The following is a 21,866-nucleotide window of genomic DNA, read 5'->3' on the forward strand; positions in this document are numbered from 1 at the left end:
TTCAGAGACCTCTGTTTTATATCCATTTAACCCTTTAAAAAACTGTGAACAAAAAACTTTTAAATTGGATAATGTATAAAAATAGAAATGAAAAAAAAAAAACATAGGAAAAGTCACAACTTTGTGAACGCTTAAAAATTATTCAAGTGTTAAAAATGTAAATAAAACATTATTTGTGTAAATGAGGATTTTAAGAAAAACAAACAAACAAAATATATATATAATACAATATATTAAAAAAAAACACTAAATGAGCAATATTTGAATTTGCCAGTTTCTTTAATAAAATACTTTATTTACTGTATGAGACAAATGCTCTTTCAAACAATTTCTAACATATATTACAGTGCATGTGTCCAGTGTTTGTTTTTTATACTTTTAATTTCTTACAGTGCTCGCATCAATGAATTCTTCTGACAGGTCACAAAACATGGACAGTGATGGCCACCGCTCAACACAGGTATATAGATGAAAAAACAAACTTGTGCGCTCTCTGAAGTCTCAAAAATGAAACGCCCACACAAAATCATTGAAATTGCTGACAAACTTGCAATTAATTGTAAATAAATACTACCCCCTCGTGGTTCAAAGCAACATGCCAACTTGGCTTGTGTTTTAAACGAATTGTATGCATTGACATTCAACACATGCAAGTGCTCTGGTTGTTATTTGTAAAGTATCAGTTTAACGGTGCTCACTCAGAACCACAAGTTGTATAATGTTTCAGCAGGTTCTGATGGTAGTAGTGTCTTTGTGCATGTTGTTAAATCTCCAAGAGGAGTTCATCTCAGCTCAGATGACGTAAAACAAAAACTGTCCTGTAATTTGAATAATCCTAATCACCATGATAATGAAATTGCTTTCTGTAATCTCTCCTAGTCTACAGTGCGTGAAAAACTGAACACATTTAACATAATGAAAATGCTTGGCTTTGTTCTTAAAAGTATCTCAATGGATATATAATTTACTTCATTGTGAATTGTCTTAACTGTGGTTTTCAAAGTGAGGTAAAATCAATAATTTCAGACACTTAGAAACAAGTGAATTATAGACAAAAACACAAGGAAAATCAGTTTATTTTTTCTCACCTGCAGACAGAAACGCAGAGGCGTGATGGGAATCTCCCAATAACTTTGACACAAACAGGAGCTGTTTCTCACTGAGATGTCTCAATTCAGTGCTCACTTATTCATCACAGCAACTCTGTCCCTTTCCCCACTGCTGACCAGAAAACCTGCGTCTTTACCACAAGGTGGCAGTGCTTTAATTTGAATCAGTTGCTCAATCCAACTAGCCATTTCCAAAAAATAGGTATCAAAGAACAGGAAATATGCCCTCAGGGGCATCAGCGATGAATCAGCTGGTACAGAGACATTCAAAATCACAAATAGGCCTATCCTTCTGCAAACTGTATAGTCAGAAGAGCATGAAAAGAGATCTGATGTCAATTTTGAGACATTATTTCTGCAAAGCCCCAGGTATAAATAACTAACCCATTGTGAAACCTCACAGAACAAATGTTTCTGATCAAAATGGATAATCTTAAAGGAATAGTTCACCCAAAAATGAACACTATCATTATTTTCACACCTTCACGTAACTTCCCAAACTTGCATTTAATGTTATTTTTCAATACAAACACTTATAAAATGAGTGCAAACAACTCATGTACCATAAGTCTTCTGAAGCTTAACAATGGATTTGAGTCAGAAATCACACTTGGGTATATTTCAGCATGGCACATTGTTCAAAATTAGTATTTGTTATCACTGACTATGATGTAGAGCATCTTGATGCTAGCAAATATGTAGTTTGGGTCCAGTAACAGTTTAATATTTTTGAAAGAAATTAATACTTGGACATAATAAATGGATCAAAATTGACAGTAAATAATGTAACAATAAATACAGTTATTTAAAATGATTGTGTTTACAGGATTTTTGATTGAATAAATACAGTCTTCTGAGCATTAGTTACTTCTTTCAAAAACATGAAAAAAAATCTTCATTTTCCCAGAATGTTTCCCCCTGTTACTGGTTTAAAATCAGAAATAGTATGTTTATGTCCTTTGATTACTCCAGAACAGAAAAAAAAAAAAAACAGCAAGGGTGGGAAAGCAGGGTCAAAATAGAAAAGTGTGAATACCCTCAGCTGGGAAGTGTGACGCGAAACCCTGTCAAGGACATCAGGCGTGCAGGAGATAAAGAAATGAAGAACCTCACAGCAAAGAAAGGTGTGAACTGGGTCTCTACGGAGTGGGCGGGGGGAGGGGGGGGGGTTTCAAGAAATTGCTAACGTTGAAGCAGAGAAAGGATTAGACCGTTAGCAGAATTACATTAAAAATAAAATTATGGATTGTTAGCTCAGTTCAGATTTGTCGAACGTGGGATTGAAAACCTGAATCTTGAAAACAATACTGTGTTATATATCTTTATTATTACCTCCAAGTACATATTCAAGTTTTCAAAGTTCATATATTTAGTTTTTATAGAATATAAATCTAGCAAAACATATAAAGCAACAGTAATCAGATACTGTACAACACAACATTTGTTTTCAATCAACCGTATAAACACTGCGTTTTGTTCCACATACAATAAATAAATAAAAATGACATCAATACACTTAAAACAGATGTGTTAATTGGTAATAACACAAACAGCTGTGCATGTTGGAGTACCTCCCAAGTACAAACTAAAATTCTAATTCGTCTGGTACACATGAAACCACTCAATAAACCTCTAAATGACATCATACATGTTGACTCAAACTCACTGACTTTTCTCATGGATCTATTAGTTAAATCAAGGTTTAGATTAGACCTAAATTAGTTGTAATTATTTAAATTAGTTAGTAATTATTTAAATTAGACTCTAGTTAAATCAAGGTTGTTGTTTTTTTTTGTTTTTTTTTTTTTATACAATTGGTGTCTTGAAGGAATAGTAAATCAAAAAATGTATGTGTTGTCCTTTATGGTGATTGGCTTCCCCTAGTTACTGTATGCTATCATTATATGTAAAAGAGAAACTTGAATATTCTTTAAAACCTCTCCTTTTAGGTTCCACAGAGTAAAAAAATCTTTCAGGTTTGGAATGATTCGATGGGGAGTAAATGATGACTGAGGTTCATTTGTGGGTGAACTATTCCTTTAAAATCAAAATTGATATAATGCCAAACATTGTGCCAATTTAATTTGTGCTTTTCTCAACCAAATTAAGTTTTAGCCAGAGGAAAATGGATCATGTCAAATTACACATAATCATGTCTATAAATAATACATACAATACAAAAGGCGTGATGTGCACAATTATTTATCACTGAACAGAGTGAAACCTTTAAACAGGAACTTGAGTTGACATTGTAGGAGACATCAACTTGGTTTTGATAAAGCTACAACCAAAACATAGAGATTTTCAGGTTGGTTTGGGACATCTTGATGTGTATTTGTCTGTTTGTATACATACAAAGTAGCACAGCAGAATATTGGATATTACGATGTACTTGTCAAAATGGTTATCCTACACTTTTCCATGGACAAGACCAATGCAGTGACATTTGTACACTAGGCAATAAGGAAGACAAATTAAAATTATATATATATATTATATTATATTATATATTATATAATTTAAACATTTAGATTACATTTAAAAGCAAATGATAAAATATGTCTTAACAACACAATAATGACAAAAGCTGTCAAAACATAAGTACAAATTATGAAATATTTTTTAAGGCCACACTACACTATCACAGGGAACTGCAGAAAGCTACATGACATTTTGTGTCAATAATCTTTAACTCTACAAACATGAAGGTTCAGATTACAAAATAAACTACTGTACTTCAAAAACTAGACAGTGAAAGGCAGATCACATATTACAGACAGGCAATGTGTTATGCTAGACAATTTCAAAGCCTTGAAGATTTTAATGAGGAGGCCAGAGGGACATAAAAAGAATTCACTTTATTCACTTCAGTAGTTTTATACACATATATACACACACATACGGTGTATATATATATATATATATATATATATATATATATATATATATATATATATTATATATACATATATATATATATATATATATATATATATATATATATATATATATATATATATATACAGTATTGTTCAAAATAATAGCAGTACAATGTGACTAACCAGAATAATCAAGGTTTTTAGTATATTTTTTATTGCTACGTGGCAAACAAGTTACCAGTAGGTTCAGTAGATTGTCAGAAAAACAAACAAGACCCAGCATTCATGATATGCACTCTCTTAAGGCTGTGCAATTGGGCAATTAGTTGAATTAGTTGAAAGGGGTGTGTTCAAAAAAATAGCAGTGTGGCATTCAATCACTGAGGTCATCAATTTTGTGAAGAAACAGGTGTGAATCAGGTGGCCCCTATTTAAGGATGAAGCCAACACTTGTTGAACATGCATTTGAAAGCTGAGGAAAATGGGTCGTTCAAGACATTGTTCAGAAGAACAGCGTACTTTGATTAAAAAGTTGATTAGAGAGGGGAAAACCTATAAAGAGGTGCAAAAAATGATAGGCTGTTCAGCTAAAATGATCTCCAATGCCTTAAAATGGAGAACAAAACCAGAGAGACGTGGAAGAAAACGGAAGACAACCATCAAAATGGATAGAAGAATAACCAGAATGGCAAAGGCTCAGCCAATGATCACCTCCAGGATGATCAAAGACAGTCTGGAGTTACCTGTAAGTACTGTGACAGTTAGAAGACGTCTGTGTGAAGCTAATCTATTTTCAAGAATCCCCCGCAAAGTCCCTCTGTTAAAAAAAAGGCATGTGCAGAAGAGGTTACAATTTGCCAAAGAACACATCAACTGGCCTAAAGAGAAATGGAGGAACATTTTGTGGACTGATGAGAGTAAAATTGTTCTTTTTGGGTCCAAGGGCCACAGGCAGTTTGTGAGACGACCCCCAAACTCTGAATTCAAGCCACAGTACACAGTGAAGACAGTGAAGCATGGAGGTGCAAGCATCATGATATGGGCATGTTTCTCCTACTATGGTGTTGGGCCTATTTATCGCATACCAGGGATCATGGATCAGTTTGCATATGTTAAAATACTTGAAGAGGTCATGTTGCCCTATGCTGAAGAGGACATGCCCTTGAAATGGTTGTTTCAACAAGACAATGACCCAAAACACACTAGTAAACGGGCAAAGTCTTGGTTCCAAACCAACAAAATTAATGTTATGGAGTGGCCAGCCCAATCTCCAGACCTTAATCCAATTGAGAACTTGTGGGGTGATATCAAAAATGCTGTTTCTGAAGCAAAACCAAGAAATGTGAATGAATTGTGGAATGTTGTTAAAGAATCATGGAGTGGAATAACAGCTGAGAGGTGCCACAAGTTGGTTGACTCCATGCCACACAGATGTCAAGCAGTTTTAAAAAACTGTGGTCATACAACTAAATATTAGTTTAGTGATTCACAGGATTGCTAAATCCCAGAAAAAAAAATGTTTGTACAAAATAGTTTTGAGTTTGTACAGTCAAAGGTAGACACTGCTATTTTTTTGAACACACCCCTTTCAACTAATTGCCCAATTGCACAGCCTTAAGAGCGTGCATATCATGAATGCTGGGTCTTGTTTGTTTTCTGACAATCTACTGAACCTACTGGTAACTTGTTTGCCACGTAGCAATAAAAAATATACTAAAAACCTTGATTATTCTGGTTAGTCACATTGTACTGCTATTATTTTGAACAATACTGTATATATATATATATATATATATATATATATATATATATATATATATATATATATATATATATATATAGGGAGTGGATATTTAGGGAGATATCACTTAAAGGGATAGTTTACCCAAAAATTTAAATTTGATGTTTATCTGCTTAGCAACAGGGCATCCAAGATGTAGGTGACTTTGTTTCTTCAGTAGAACACAAATGATCATTTTTAGCTTCAGTCGCTGCAGTCTTTCAGTCATACAATGCATGGCAAATGGAAACAGAATCTATGAGAATAAAAAAAAACATGCACAGACAAATCCAAATTAAACCCTGCTGTTCGTGACGATACATTGATGTGTAAAGACTCAAAATGATCAGTCTATGCAAGTAACTGAACAGTATTTATATAGTTTTCTTTATTTATTTTTTTTTACTTCTGATTCATGCAATGTCAGAACTCTTAGAACTCTTGTGAACGCGGAGGTGTGTGAGGCTTCTGTATGAAGGTAATTTTGAGTCAAAACGACTGAACACCTGTGGCAGTGCGAATTGTAGTTGTAGAGAAAAGCCACACACGTGTATCAGTAAATTTGAAGTCACAGAGAGAAATGTTTTAAGAGTTGCAAACCTGTAGACTTTTTTTTTCTCTCCCATAAACACAGCACAACAGTTACACCTTCTCAAATTCTTCATTGCAGGTGCACAAATTCTATTCTACAAATCACAAATTAAGAAACTTGTACGCTCACATTTTTGTATGTTGCACATCCGCAAATCAGTACGTGAATTCATCCAATTAGAGCTGCAACCATGTAGAATATTTTCTCAGAAATGCCTTGTATGTTTTTCTAACACAAACACAAAGTACATTACTACAGCTGCTTGAATCTGCTGCTTTCAAACTCAAACTCTGTTTTTCGCTTTCAAATGACAAGTTTCACGCTCTCCCTTTTGCACCGAGATATTTGGTTCAAAAGTGATTTGTGCATCTGTAGAGGTAAGTGGGCGAGACTGTTTAGAGATTAGAGAATTTCAGCCAATCAGAAGAGCTACTTTGGGTTGTTGCTGAAGAAAGTTCTAGAAGAAGTTTTACTGAAGAAACAAAGTCACCTACATCTTGGATGCCCTGGAGTTAAGCAGATATACATAAAATTTTCATTTTTGGGTGAACTATTCCAATAAAGCAATTGGTTTGGAATATTTGTAGACTACTAATGAAAAATTTAGACACACTTGAATGCCGAGAAAGTGCAGATTAATTTACTGTGAAAAATACTATTAAAGCTGCAGTAGGTAACTTTTGTAAAAATATATTTTTTACATATTTGTTAAACCTGTCATTATGTCCTGACAGTAGAATATGAGACAGATAATCTGTGACAAAATAAAGTTCCTCTTGCTCCTCCCAGTGGTCCTATTGCCATTTGCAGAAATTAATCCGCTCCCGGTAAGAAACAACCAATCAGAGCTGCAGTTCGTAACTTTGTTTGTGTTTAAAATGTAGAAAAATGTATATAATAAGCAAGTACACCATGAATCCATTCTCCAAACCGTGCTTTTAGCTTGTCCTGAATCACTAGAGTGCATCTATAATAAGTGTTTATATTTGGACTATTTTAGATTGCTTGGAGTAACCCAGTACCTTTGGGATTCTTCATAGACATAAACAGAGAGAAGTAGTTCCGGCTACGATGTTCTTCCGCAAGACGCAAGAAGTTCTGTTTATTAACCGCCAGAGCGTCAAAAGTTACCTACCACAGCTTTAAATGATGAGTAGGTGGGTCAAAACTTTTAACTGCTAATGTAGCTTATATTTTTCTTTGTGTGTATAAGTGTTATTTTCAAATATAAAATTTGCGTTGAGTTCACACTTAGACATGACATTAAGAAAAGAAATTATATCCTTCTGCATATGTATTACTGAATTTACAGCTAATATCTAATTTTACATAAATAAGCAGAGGATACTCATCTGACAGTGAAGGAATGAGCCAGTAGATCTGCATGTACTGTGACTCAAAACCATACTGACAATATTATAAAGGCTGATCTGGCACTGCAATTTTTTTTTTAGCCCTACAACCCTGTTCTTGCCGTCGCGGTGAAGAGAGACTCAACCTGACTGTTACAGTGGGCGGACCTGGCATCAGGGTTGAATGAGGCTCAGTCCATACCTTATTATACCCGTTTACCAAACCAGTGGTTTCATACAAGTTATTCGATATCTGACGCGTCATTGTCCGACAGGTGGTAGTTCGACCCTTTAACCCGGATGTATTCCACCTGCCGATCCTCATCAGAATCCGAGATCACGCATGAGCAGAGCCGGTTTTCAAACAAAGACTCAATCTCTTCTAGTCGCCGTCCCTTAGTCTCAGGTAGACAGCCATAAATGAAAAATAAACCAGTTAGAGCCAAACTGGAATACAGGAAAAATACACCTGGAAAATGACAAAGAGATATTGGTTAATAAATGTGAATAATTTAAATAATAACAATACTATACAAGACAAAAATATATGATTTTGTTCTACCCGCCTTGTCAGAATTGTAGTAGCTATGCCAACATTTTCATTGGCCTCAACATATATATTTTTTTATTAATTCAGATTTCAAATCTTTATTATTTTCCCTACCTTACATATATAATATAAGTAACATTTAAAAGATGCAAAAACATACTCTTTTCAGAAAAATGTGCTGCTGTGAATCATCAACAGCAAATCCAGTAAAGTTTGTTAAGAATATTAATTTGCACATGTTGACTTTCAGAGGAAATTAATAGTGAGTCATAGACATAATTAGTTCTACAATGCCTTTATGCTTAGTATACTCTTGATGTTTCGAGATCAAATAACGTATTGATGCTGTCAAAAAGGTCATGTTCATGACTGCTGTTGCTCCACTAATTAATGCATTACCATAGTAAGTCAGGTACTGGGCCATGTGGAGGAACGTTAGAGACACCAGGACATTGAAGGTCCAGTTCACCCCAGCCGAACAAGCATTGCCTGTGCTTCTGGCCCAAAGAGGGTAGATTTCAGAATTAACTGTCCATGGCATCGGTCCCATTCCTGTCAAGAGGTCAAAGTGTTTTAAATTACATTAATGCATTGTTACACATATAATTCCTTCAGAGCAACCTGTTGTTTTATGTCTTGCTGAATGGCATAATGGTGATGCATGGCAGGTGCCTTCTGGCACTGCAGTGTTATATATTTTTTTACAATAATATTCAAAAAAATAATAAAAACCCTGTTTTTGTAATTGTAAATATGCTTTATTGCTGCAAAATAAATACTACTACTACTACTACTACTAATAATAATAATGTGAACTACTCACAAACTGAAAATGGAACTGATCATCATGAAAATCCTCTGGTTCAGATAATTGTTTTTCCAAAACTAAAATAAATGTATGCTGAATTAATTGCAAACAGTCATGCTCATATTACCTGGGGCAAAACATGCGAGATAGAGCACTAGTCCCAGGAGCACCACCCATGAATAAGATGTTGGGCAAAAATTATAAGCCCATATACCACTATCTGGCAGATGTGTGGAGTTGAAGCACCTGAAACAAACACACAATTAATTTTTTAAGTTATAGGAATAAATATAAAAATGTTTAAATATTTCATTTTTCAAAAATTTAAAATAAAATAAAAAGCATAGCAGGTTCAAACAAATGCAATATTATACAGTAATGACACAATAAACAAATTAAAATGTAAAAAAAAAAAAAAGTCACAAAAAAGGGTAAATATATATTTTGTAAGGGCCATGACAACACATTTTATTTTAGATTTGACATCTGGTGAGAATTGGATAAAATTGTTATGTACTTAATGAATAAAAACACATAATATGCTCAAACATACACAGACGAGCTCAAGTACGTGCACACACAGAGTCTCTGGTGACTTACTTGCCCCATGCTGCTCTCTCAGTGGAGGCCGGATTGACAGGCACACAGGAGGAGTCAAACATAGCAGTGCTGTTTTCCTGATAACAGTACCCACAACTAGGGTCCAACATACAGGGCTCGCATGACCTGAAACACAAAGTAATGTAAGAGCCAGGCAATTTACTTAAAAACTAAAACCCAACCAACTGATCTTGAATTTGTCTCATCTGAAGTCAACAAATCAAAATGGACCCTATGTAGTGTCTTAATGCCACAGTATATCTTAGTTTGGACTAAGTTTTCCATTTTCCTGAAGGTTGTGTTTGGGCTGTTGCTCTGTATTTGGATTGTTGTAAATTACTGCGTGGATTAATAAAGATTTGGGAGCCCTATCTTAATTATCTAGGTGCATGGTCTAAACCATAGGGTGCTGGTACACTCAGAGCCTGTCCGAATCCACTGTTGCTAGTTTAATGAAGGAAAAATGGTTGGCGTGCCCAGGTGCATGGTCTATATGGCTTGTCCCTATTATTGATGTCCGATTCGTGAACGAATCGTTCAATTTAACCGGTTCTTCTTAGAACCGGTTGAACCAGTTCACCAAATCGAACTGAATCCTTTGAAACGGTTCGCATCTCCAATAAGCATTAATCCACAAATAACTTAAGCTGTTAACTTTTTTAACGTGACTGACACTCCCTCTGAGTCAGAATAAACCAATATCCCGGAGTAATTCATGCACTCAAACAGTACACTGACTGAACTGCTGTGAAGACCGAACTGAAGATGAACACCGAGCCGAGCCAGATGACGAACGAACACGCACACTGCTGGAGCAGTTCTCGTTCTCGAGTCAAGAACCGGTTGCATCAGTTTTCGGATCATCAGTACAACTGAAAACCATTTCTTTCGGATGCGTTCGATTCGAGAACCAAGGAGCTGATGATACTGCGCATGCGTAATTCAGCGTGAAGCAGACCGAGCAAGAAAAATTGAATTGAAAAAATTGAATTGAACTGATTCTGTGCTAATGTTATGAGCGCGGGTAAACCAAGGGCTTGAATGAAGGGCAATCAAGGGGATCATGGTTTCTGCGCTGATGACACCTAATTTATTTACTTTATATCTTCAAGACTTAAATCCTTGTATGCACATTATTGCTGTTACTGTATTTAGGTGCATTGTTGCAAAACTTAATTGTAAATGTTTCATGATTATGAGGTTTTTAACTGACTAAAGTTGATTACTGACTTTATATATTTGAATGTTTGATAGCCGTGACGCCATAACATCATCGCCAATGACGTCATTACGTCGAGCGTAAAAGAACCATTGAACCGTTATTTTCAACCGGTTTATTGAATCAAACCGTCCGATAGAACCGGTTCATGGAAAATAATCGAACTTCCCATCACTAGTCCCTATTCTCTTAATTGGAAATGGGTGTTTTTTAGGCGTAACATTAGTTTAGAAACATTAGCAGTAAACCAATCAGAGTCTCCTCTCCCTTCCCCTTTAAAAGCCAATTGCGCTCGCACCATGGCAGGTTTGCTATTTATACGGCAGAATTTTTTTTTTAAATGTTTGCGTGCTGCTTCACATCCCTGTGTGTTTAATAAGCAAAGTGTATGGGTGTATGGGCCTATATGTTTATATTACTATGGTTCTTTCTAAATAACAAAGAAAAAAATATTACGCCAGACTTTAGACCAGGTTTGAGTTGGTCTATGGCGCAGTCTATTTTCAGTTCCTCTAAAAACAAACGATCCAACAATGCGCCTGAACACACATCTTTTTTGACAAGCATGCACATGGGCGCGCAAAAGGATTTGCTATTTAAACAATGTGGCACAGGCCGGGAAAAAGTGAACTGCATCAGGCTAAATCTAGCAAAAACTCTTGCACGCTTAGTGTATATTTACACAACACAGGCTACAAAAGTGTAGCACGTGGAGATCTGTGCATCCCTCCAAAAATATTCCTCCCCAGAGCACCACTGGCCCACTACCAAAACATGTTGCAGGTAGCATAATGTTTCTCACAACATCTGCAGACACTTTCATATCAGTCACATGTGCTCAGTGTGAACCTGCTGTCATTCATAAAGACAATAAGGGCAGACCTACAAATTCATGTGTTCTTGGTTAAATGCCAATCAAGATGCACGGTGCTGGGCTATGAGCATAGGTCACACTGGACGTTAGGTCCTCATGTCATCCTCATGGAGTCTGTTTCTGACAGTTTGGTCAGATGCATGCACAACAGTATCCTGCTGGAGGTCATTCTGTAGGGCTCAGGTAGTGCTCCTCCTGTTCCTCCTTGCACAAAGAAGCAGACATTAGTCCTACTGCAGGGTTGTTGCCCTTCTACGATCCTGTCCAGCTTTCCTTGTGTAATGGCCTGTCTCTCGGTATATGCTCTTGAAACTGTACAGGTTTACACACCAAACTTCCTAGTGATGGCACGTATGGATGTGCCATCCTGGAGGAGTTGGACTACCTGAGCCAAATCAGAGCTGCAAAACAATTACCATTTTGGGGGTTGTCTTCTTGTTGCCTCCTTAGTGCACGTGTTGTCACTTTAATTTGAACCAAAGCAGGTAAAACTGATTTAAAATCACTTATGGTTCTTAACTAGTCCTTCAGAAATCTAATATGATCATACACAACTGCTTATTTATGTTAACTTTACATTGCATGAATGACTTGCTTAGAGATATGCAAGAAAATTATTCCCATTAATATATATCAACACATATTTAATATTCATCTCTAGAAGGCTTCTCAATGGGTCTTGTGTGGCAGTTACAGTGAGTCCATTAAACACTGTATTCCATTATGTAAGTTATGAGGACAGGGCTTTTGAGAGTCGGTCTGTGAACAAATTGGTTTGCTGCTGTGATGACATGCTTTGTTTTTGGCTGTGTGTATGGTGACCTGGATGACAGTGTAAGAGTAAATTAGGATGGAGAGAAAGGCCATACTCGGTCAGTCTCAGGGGGCAGGGGTGTCATTGTTATGAGGTTACACTTCAGACACTCTATTACTGTGACATTAGGGAACAACAAGCAGCTTGGACCCTCTGACACACGCAGTTATTTCTGCAGCGTACACACCAACAGAGTCTAACATAAAATTGATTTTCATTCAAGTTGGAGAGCGGTAAGTTGTTTGTTGACTGAGGAATGAAGAACCTTTTAGAGTTGGTATAATTGCATTTGTTGATATAGACACTAGTATAACAATAGTCTTCCACTGGACTCAACTTCAACTAGACATAGATTAAACTGAAATGGCATATGCAAAGCATTTTACTTCTAGAAAGTGACATATTAATGAGTTAAATAATAAAATGGTAACAGTATTTTTTTTATTTACATTCCTTTACATATAACTTTACATTTCAACAAAATTGCTTCAATGCTATTAAAATATGTTTAATACCAAATTAAAGTCATGTAGGGTTACCAGAATTGTACTGTAACCAACGTGCATGAAAACATAAAACAGACCTTCACAACTATATGTCAAGGTCAACAAATGTCAGATTTTACCTTTGCATTACAAGGCTAGGTTAGTTCAGGTTGTACAATATCATGTGTTGAGACTCTCCAAAAATGTATTTCATACATAATTCATAAAATACATTAATATTAAGAATTATATAGGACTACTCACTTCTTGAAACTGTCACTTTTAAAGAGAATTTTAATTATTATAATTTTTTAATTTATTTATTTTTTAACCAGAACAAAGAGCTGTTTATATGTATACATATTGGGGGTCCCTAGATTGGCCTGGAGTATTTGGTGTGTCTGGGTCTGTGAAACGTTAAAACCTTTGTTTGACAACATTTAGTCTCGGGTGCTTCTATCAGGGAGCCTAGGTCCATGATAGGTTCTTCTCTTTTTTTAAGATGAGTCTCAATATTTTCAGCAAAGATGAAAGATGTCGATGGCATTGCCCCTGAAATCCACCTGGGGACAATGGTACTAGCAGGTGGTGCTGATGATTTGGAGACTGATAGTATTCAGTAGTGATTCAGTACCAATTGAATTCCACAGTGTTTACTGTATATAACCTCTTAGCTGTCCATGTGCATCTCATTTTCAGGCATATCCCATAGAGGCTTGATATTCACTTTAGTCTGGTATGAATCCCCCAGATCACTATAGCAGCAATTCTCAAATTTTTCCATGCTAGGAGGAAAAAGTTATATGGTATGTCACAATAATGAATAAATGATGATAATTTTAATTTTTGGGCGAACTATCCCTTCAACTTCCTTGGTCAACCAACTTCCGCAGAAAAACCATGCTGTGCAAGAGACTCCATTAATTGGCTGACAGATGAAGTCTTGCACATATAGGAACTGATGCATGATCTGAGGGACTGTCTTTTCAGTCACATTTGATACGTGCTAAATGACAAGACACCAAATAACAAGACAGCTGTCATTATATGGCGACTGAGTGTACTATATCCTATATAGTGTACTTATGAATTATTTATATTGCCATTGGCAAGAAGCTCTAGAAGGTAAACATACTCACAGATGTGTTGTGCAGCTGGAGTTGGATGTCGTGGGGTCTGTCAGATGTAGTGTAACAGGAGGAGAATGCTGGGCTGACAGGAGGAATCCAACAGACAGGATACCAAGACTTAAAACAGTACCTGTATAGATAGAATTAATCAAAATTTACATATGTGTAAATACATATATACTTCAGCATTATCTCAAAATCTTCAAAATAGCAGTTCAAATAACTAAATCTAGTGGAAACTTGGGCAAGTTGTAATACAGGGAAGTTGTAACAAGGACTATATTTTTGGAACTTGTACATCTTTCACACACACACATGCACTGGAATATATTCTGTTTAAGTATATCAGAATCTTACCAGATATGCTTCCCAAAGTAAGTCTGCGCCTGCCCACCCTTTCAACCAACCAAACGCCCAGCAGAGTAAACAGGAAATTTGTGAACGCTGTTACAGTCACTAGCCAAATGGCCAACTTGTCATCTTGTACCCCCGACATCTGCAGAATGGTGGCGCTGTAGTACCTAAAAACAGAGTGCAAAGGAAATATAAACTTCCTGGTGCTTTTCAAGACATGTCAGGTTACTTTTTATGGATAGATTCAGTTCTGTTTAAAAAAAGCAAGTATACAACTGCATTGCATTCTGGGTATTATTCCTTACAAATAGTAATAGTATGTTAGTATGCATTTGTGAACATAGCCAGACATTTTAGTTATTGCTTCACCTCTGACTGAACAAGCCATTATGTGCCACTTCACCCACATATCATCCAATGAGATTGGCTGATGTCATCTCAACTTTTTCAATTAAAACAACCTCCTTTTTGTATCAAGCATACTTACAACTAATTGCAGCTCATTATGATTTACAGTGCTTTGAATACATTAAATATGCTGTTCATCAAAGTGAGCAGGGGGCAAAATGTTTTTTTGTTTTTTTTTTTACTCTAGCTATTAAACCTAAATCAACAGGAGTTGTGCATTAATGCATACCAATCCTTCTTTAAAATTAAAAAAACATACAATATACAGTCATTCTATAGAGTAATTAAGCATGTACTCAGAAACGCAGACTCACACTCATCTGTGACATCAGCACTTGAACAACCTCATAATGGATGTGGGGTTAAGCGAGAGAGCAACACTCGAGCAAAAGTGTTTTTCTCCACATAAAGGAGGGAAGCAGGAAAACATTCATTAACTCAAAGTCAAATGCCATCTTCCAACTTCCTGCTCTCTCTCTCTCGCTCTCTCTCAAATTCATAAGGGATTTGCATTATTTTATGATGCCGTAGTCTTGCATGGAGGCTTATACAGAATTAACTCATCCAAAAAGTTGTATTCTTTACTTACTCACCTTCATGTCATTCCAAACATTTATGCATTTCTTTCTTCCATTAAAAACTACACAAAAGAAGTTTAGCAAAGCTTTCAACCTGCAATATAAAGTGAATATTGACCAGTTGATATTGCTGACTGATCTGCTCCAGAAAACTAGTCAGTGATTGCAAACTGGATTTGGTATCAATCAATTATGCCAAATTTCAATATGTACATATTCAAATCACTTTAATGAGATTTGACAGCAAAGGTGGACGGGAAATTTGTAAGTGAATATCAAATTCATATATAAAGGTGCGTCTCAATAAATTAGAATGTCTTGGAAAAGTTCATTTCAGTAATTCAACTCAAATTGTGAAACTCGTGTATTAAATAAATTCAATGCACACAGACTAAAGTAGTTTAAGTCTTTGGTTCTTTTAATTGTGATGATTTTGGCTCACATTTAACAAAAACATGTTAACAGAAAGTTGAGTGGAAGGAAAAAGTTTGGAAGAAAAAGATGCACAACCAAACGCAGCCTTTATGAGGTTTGTCAAGCAAAATCGATTCAAGAATTTGAGTGGACTTCACAAGGAATTGACTGAGGCTGGGGTCAAGGCTTCAAGAACCACCACACACAGACATGTCAAGGAATTTGGCTACAGTTGTCGTATTCCTTTTGTTAAGCCACTCCTGAGGCGTCTTACCTGGGCTAAGGAGAAGAAGAACTGAACTGTTGCCCTGTGGTCCAAAGTCCTCTTTTCAGATGAGAGCAAGTTTTGTATTACATTTGGAAACCAATGACCTAGAGTCTGGAGGAAGGGTGGAGAAGCTCATAGCCCAAGTTGCTTGAAGTCCAGTGTTAAGCTTCTACAGTCTGTGACGATTTGAAGTGCAATGTCATCTGCTGGTGTTGGTCCATTGTGTTTTTTGAACCCCATATAGAATCTATAGGGTATTGTCAAGAAGAAAATGAAAAACAAGACCAAAAAATGCAGATGGCTGAAGGCCACTGTCAAAAAAACCTGGGCTTCCATACCACCTCAGCAGTGACACAAACTGATAACCTCCATGCCACACCAAATTAAGGCAGTAATTAAAGTAAAAGAAGTCCCTACCAAGTATTGAGTACATGTACAATAAATGAACATACTTTCCAGAAAGCCAACAATTCACACACAATTTTTTTTTATAAAAATAATAATAACAAAATTATCACAACTAAAATAACCAAAGACTTAAACTACTTCAGTCTGTGTGCATTTAGTTTATTTGAGTTTCACAATTTTAATTGAATTACTGAAATAAATTAACTTTTTCACGACATTGAAATTTAATGAGATGCACCTGTATATGGGCTACTTTTATTTTGTTCTGCATTGTTCAGCTCAATGTAATCTCAATGGAAAGTCTGAATGTCCAGTGTTATTTCTATTACTAAAGAGAATTTAACAAGATAAAGAGATTTTGTGATAAAAAAGGAAAAGAAACAATGCTTTCAATCTACCCGCTGAGACACTCTCTCAGTGTGTTGAAAGTACACACTCTGCTCAGAGAGTGCTGATAACAAAAAGCTTCTGTGAAACCACACATTTGGGGTCTCTATTGTTTGGTCGACTGTGTCAGTTTTAAATTAGAAACAATGTTTAATTAGGCAGAGATGCAGGACAGACTGTGTCTGTTTTCAAATTCAATAAAGAGACTTAAAAACCAGCATATTACTGTTGCAATGGTTTCCTGAAGGAATTGTTTACTTATTTTGACAGCTGAAATCTGGCATAAGTGTGTATGAGTAACAGTCACAAATAGAGTACATCAAAGTTATTCTTTTACTCATGTAACAGGTTCTTATACATTTTTTTACTGTTAAAAAATTATATAATTTAAATAATTTCCCCCAGATTGTAAGGAAAAATAAGGGTCTCAGCTGTGAGACACTGAACATTTAACAGAAAAAGGTCATTTTTGCAGCTAATGCAGATTTAAAGTGAATAAATTTCCAATTTTTGTGAAGACTGGACTACTGTTGAGCTTTTCAATTACTTTCACACAACCATCGTGTGTGCCTGCAGACCCAGGCCTCTCAGATGAGATGTATCATGTTCGCCTAGTTCTCTGTTCACAGTATTTCCGGTCACACTTTATTTTAGGGTCCAATTGTCACTATTAACTAACCATTAACTATGACTTTTGCCTCAATTAACTCCTTATTTGCTGCTTATTAATAGTGTATTAGGTAGTTGTTAAGTTTAGGGTATTGGGTAGGATTATGGATGTCATGCATTATATGTACTTTATAAGCACTAATAAACAGCCAATATGTTAATAATAGACATGCTAATAAGCAACAAGTTATTAGTGTGAACTGGACCCTAAACTAAAGTGTTACCGTATTTCCTTGTGTGTAGTGCTCTGTCTTGATCTTTAAAAGCATCCTGGCTCCATCCCATTGGATTGATGAAAATTGGATGCCTTTGTTTGCCCTTATCAAAAGTCTTCTTGAATAGAAGAAGAAAAAAAAACAATTCCTTAATTTTCTCTTCTATTGGTCACAAACATCCTGGATAAAAACCCTGATAAAAGAAGACACGTGGGAACAGTACCGTAGTACAACGATAGACAGATGAGGTATTGTTTGTGGTAAAAGTGGTGTCAAAGGTCAGTAAATAAGAAGAATGGAGCCTGAGCCACTGATGAGTGTTCACAACAGGGGCAGAAAATAGATGTGTCTTATTCTCTGCACACCACTGAAAGTGCTTTCTTCCCTTGTTTCATAATACAATGATTCTGGCAGTGGGTGAGCGACCCCTGTGGATTTGTTCAGATAATCTCAGCCGCAGATCTACAGGTCTTCAAGTGGTTAATATCACCTTCTGCCCTTCAATAATGTTAGTATTGATAAATGCAAGATAAGGGCACCAAATATCATATGTCTTTGTAACCTGTCTTTAAACTACAAACTACATTATATAAATTTACGAAATGTGTTTGATGTGCGAAATTGGTTAAATACTTTAATATGCATACAACTTTAAGTAAGCCATCTGATTCCACCAATCAGAGTTGCACCAGGCAAAGTGTTCCAAAAAATATCTTTAGCTCCACCCATTCACATAAAGCATCAAGTTAGTCTACTTACTATTAAAACATAAATTTTTATCATGAAGCATGAGCATCTCAACAAGATCAGTCCATAACGACCAGCTAAATTACCAGCTCTATAGTTCATCAACCAAAATAGAAGCCTATTTCTTGGTTTATGTAAGCTGGATTGTTGATGCCGATAGTTAAAAGATTCTCAGTGAAGCTGAAAAATAGAAAAACAAGACAGATTGACCTTCAGAATTATGAAATGCTAATGCAGTCATGGCTTTGAGTTATCTAAGTGCTGTTAACCTCCTTATACATGAGTACAAATGAAAGATTCCATTAAACACAGAATGCCAAAAGCCATGGACTCATGCCAAGGTGTGAGATGGATTCCTGTCTGAAAATAGAAACAGTTTGAAGAGTACTCGGACATAACCCTGCATGGCAAATTCACCACTGATTTCTCGATGTGAGTCAAGGAATCAACATAAATGTAAGATGGCGAGTGAGGGATGGAGGGAGGGCTCTGGTGAAGAGGTATTTGAGTGTTTTGATGAGAAAAAGACTGGTGTGGTCAATGTCTAGACTGGATCTCATTTGAAATGGGCATGTAGGGGATTCACAATTTGTTTGATGCTTTGAAAATTTATTTTTAATTTTTGTTTGCTGACTAGGAAAGCCTACAGTCACTTTTAGAATCAAGACTTGTTTTCTTTGCAAATCTGAAACTTAGCTGCAACATGGACATCTTTTCTGTCAGAAAGATGAATACATTGAACAGATATGGATATGAAACATTGTACTAGTACTAGTACTAGTAAAGTAATCTGAAAGAGTCCTTAATTTGAGTCTGATTCCTGATTAATGACACCTATGAGCCACTTCTTTTCAGATTTAGTATATTTATTAATTTAGCAGATGCTGGTACCCAAAGTGACTTACAATATTTTAGTTAATGAAAAACATTTTAAAATCCTTGAATATCATTAATTTCACGCTGTCTGCCTCAGTGAACCAAAAACTGATTATGATGATTGATTTTGATCTAAAAGCAAATAAGACCTAAATGCCTGTAAGTCTACAGTGGAATGTTAAGAAACATGAATCATTTAGAAGTTTCGCAAATAAGGAAAATCACTAAATGTCTTGCAATGTGCATCCTTATTAGTGAGATAAAAATTCCAAGTTAGGAGGGAGTGGATGTAATTAATAGACAATCAATAAATAAATAGCTAAAATGACTATAACCTTTTATTGTACAAAACTGTGATATAGATATAGAAGTAAATGTTGTACAAACAGCAATCCTATGAGTAAATGGTGTACAAAGATGTTAGCCAGTCATATCAGAGGTAATTTACATAAATACATCTTAAATGTACAGTAGCAAAAAAGTCAATTTAACTCAGATTCAGAGAGACTAAATATGACTGTTAGCACAGAACTATGAAATATGGCACAGAACAAAACCTTCAAAGAAAAAATGTATGACTCATTTCAGAAGATTTGTTGATAAGAGAATGTCTTACAATGTACATTCTTGTCATTGAGAAAAAAAAATCCATTACACAAAACTGTTAAATATTATAAATGACTCTTTTAAGTCGTTTAAGTTACTAGAATGCATTTTATATGAAGTCATCAGTGTTAAAACCCCCTATTATTCCAGAAATATGAAAGTGTACACAGGTGCCAGAAACCAGACACTCTCGAATACACAATGTCCCGCTGGTCGGCAGACTGCCTCATTTAATATAGCCGAAGGTACACACACCTCACTTTGACATTTAATTTATGAGGCTTTCTCAAAGGTCTTACTGCTGCCACACTCCACCGAGAGAAAAGTGAGAGTTATTCATATACCATTTGTCTTCCTCATACATGCTAAGCCCTCAAAGGCATGATTTTAATGACTGAAAGCTCAAAAACACCACACTGGGTTGTGATTTCACAGAATGTCAATATGTCAAGCCTTTGTGTGTGTGTGTGATTAATTACGCAGTGGGTATAATCACACATCACCAGAATGTTGGTGTCAGTCCTGTTTTAGAGCAACAACTATATACACATATACACTACATACTATATAAAACCATAACCTAACTGATTTCATAAATATTCAGGGATCATACACCTAGTCCTGTGTGAAAGGAACTGCAGAAGACAGCTTGTTCCCTTTGGGTAGGTCACATTCGACATTACGTCAGAAAGAGACTGACGAATGGGGTCTAGCCCAAGAGCCCAATCACTTTCGAGTGGTAACAAAATGACCCAGGTACACAGTGTCCCTTGGTCTGCGGGATTTTCATCGCGAGCTCCACCCTGCTGTGTGGGTATATAAGGAGCAGCGCAAGCAACTCGCATTCAAGCTTTCGCTTCCTGCCTGTGTGTTTCTGGGTGCGTTTGATATATGGCTCCTCATGACGGCCACGATCGCTGTGGCACGTGTCTGGTCTTTCAGCACGCTGAGACTGCGTTCGTGGATGACTCATGTTCTCAATAACAGGCAAAGCAGTCCAAAAACAAGAAACATGAAAAACATAAGGGAACACGAGAAAGCCGGAAAACAAGGACTCAATCAAACAGATAGAAACAGACCGGTTTATATAGACAGGTGAAAACGATGCAAGTGGAGACAGCTGAGTGCAATTAAGAGGTATGCAATTAATGGTGATGAAAGGGACAAATGCTTTGTGGGGAATGTAGTGCCTGCAGTGGGGTGACTATGGGGAAGTGAGACCACTAGCGGACACCCAGGGAAACACAGACCAGACACTGTGACAAGGGCTACTTCGGCTGGTGGCCAAGGTGATCTGAGGGTTACCGTGTGGGCTTCCCCGACGAGCCAGCCTCCTCTGGCCACACCACCCTCACAAATGTCATAGCTGGTTGAGTATCTTTATGAGTTTGCTGGACCCTCTCATCAGGATCCTAGCATCTCATAATGGGCTCACAAGGAAAATCTAATGTCAATCACTTCATCACAAGGCAGGCTTGAGTCCTTGGGAAGTGAGGATTCGGTTGCGTTGCCTCCCTAGGGAGCACCAGCGTTGCCCAAGTCTGAACACAATTATTTAGAAAAGAAAGGAACTATAGTCGTTAATCATAAATATTTGACTATTAATGTTGCCATTTCCTGGGGGCCTCATCTTAATACGGATTTACTAGCATACAAAATAAAATAAGACAATAAATGATTTTATTTTTTATTTATTTTATTTTATTTTTTGCAGTTAGTGATGGACTGTATAAAAACCAGATTT

At 36.2% G+C, this 21,866-nt stretch overlaps 1 protein-coding gene across 1 annotated transcript in view; it reads right to left on the reverse strand.

Annotated features, from left to right (window-relative positions):
- Nucleotides 1-7,440: 7,440 nt before the first annotated feature.
- Nucleotides 7,441-21,866, reverse strand: part of LOC113048397 (proton myo-inositol cotransporter-like) — a 70,895-nt gene continuing 56,469 nt past the window's right edge. The window contains exons 5-10 of the mRNA XM_026210187.1: nucleotides 14,550-14,713; nucleotides 14,202-14,322; nucleotides 9,671-9,796; nucleotides 9,198-9,316; nucleotides 8,662-8,814; nucleotides 7,441-8,181 (exon numbers count right to left, since the gene is read on the reverse strand). Coding sequence (XP_026065972.1) covers nucleotides 7,955-8,181; nucleotides 8,662-8,814; nucleotides 9,198-9,316; nucleotides 9,671-9,796; nucleotides 14,202-14,322; nucleotides 14,550-14,713 — 910 coding nt within the window. The 3' untranslated portion in view covers nucleotides 7,441-7,954. The remainder of the gene's footprint in view (nucleotides 8,182-8,661; nucleotides 8,815-9,197; nucleotides 9,317-9,670; nucleotides 9,797-14,201; nucleotides 14,323-14,549; nucleotides 14,714-21,866) is intronic.

Source organism: Carassius auratus, chromosome 29, assembly GCF_003368295.1.
Source record: "Carassius auratus strain Wakin chromosome 29, ASM336829v1, whole genome shotgun sequence".
NCBI classification, from domain to species: Eukaryota; Metazoa; Chordata; class Actinopteri; order Cypriniformes; family Cyprinidae; genus Carassius; species Carassius auratus.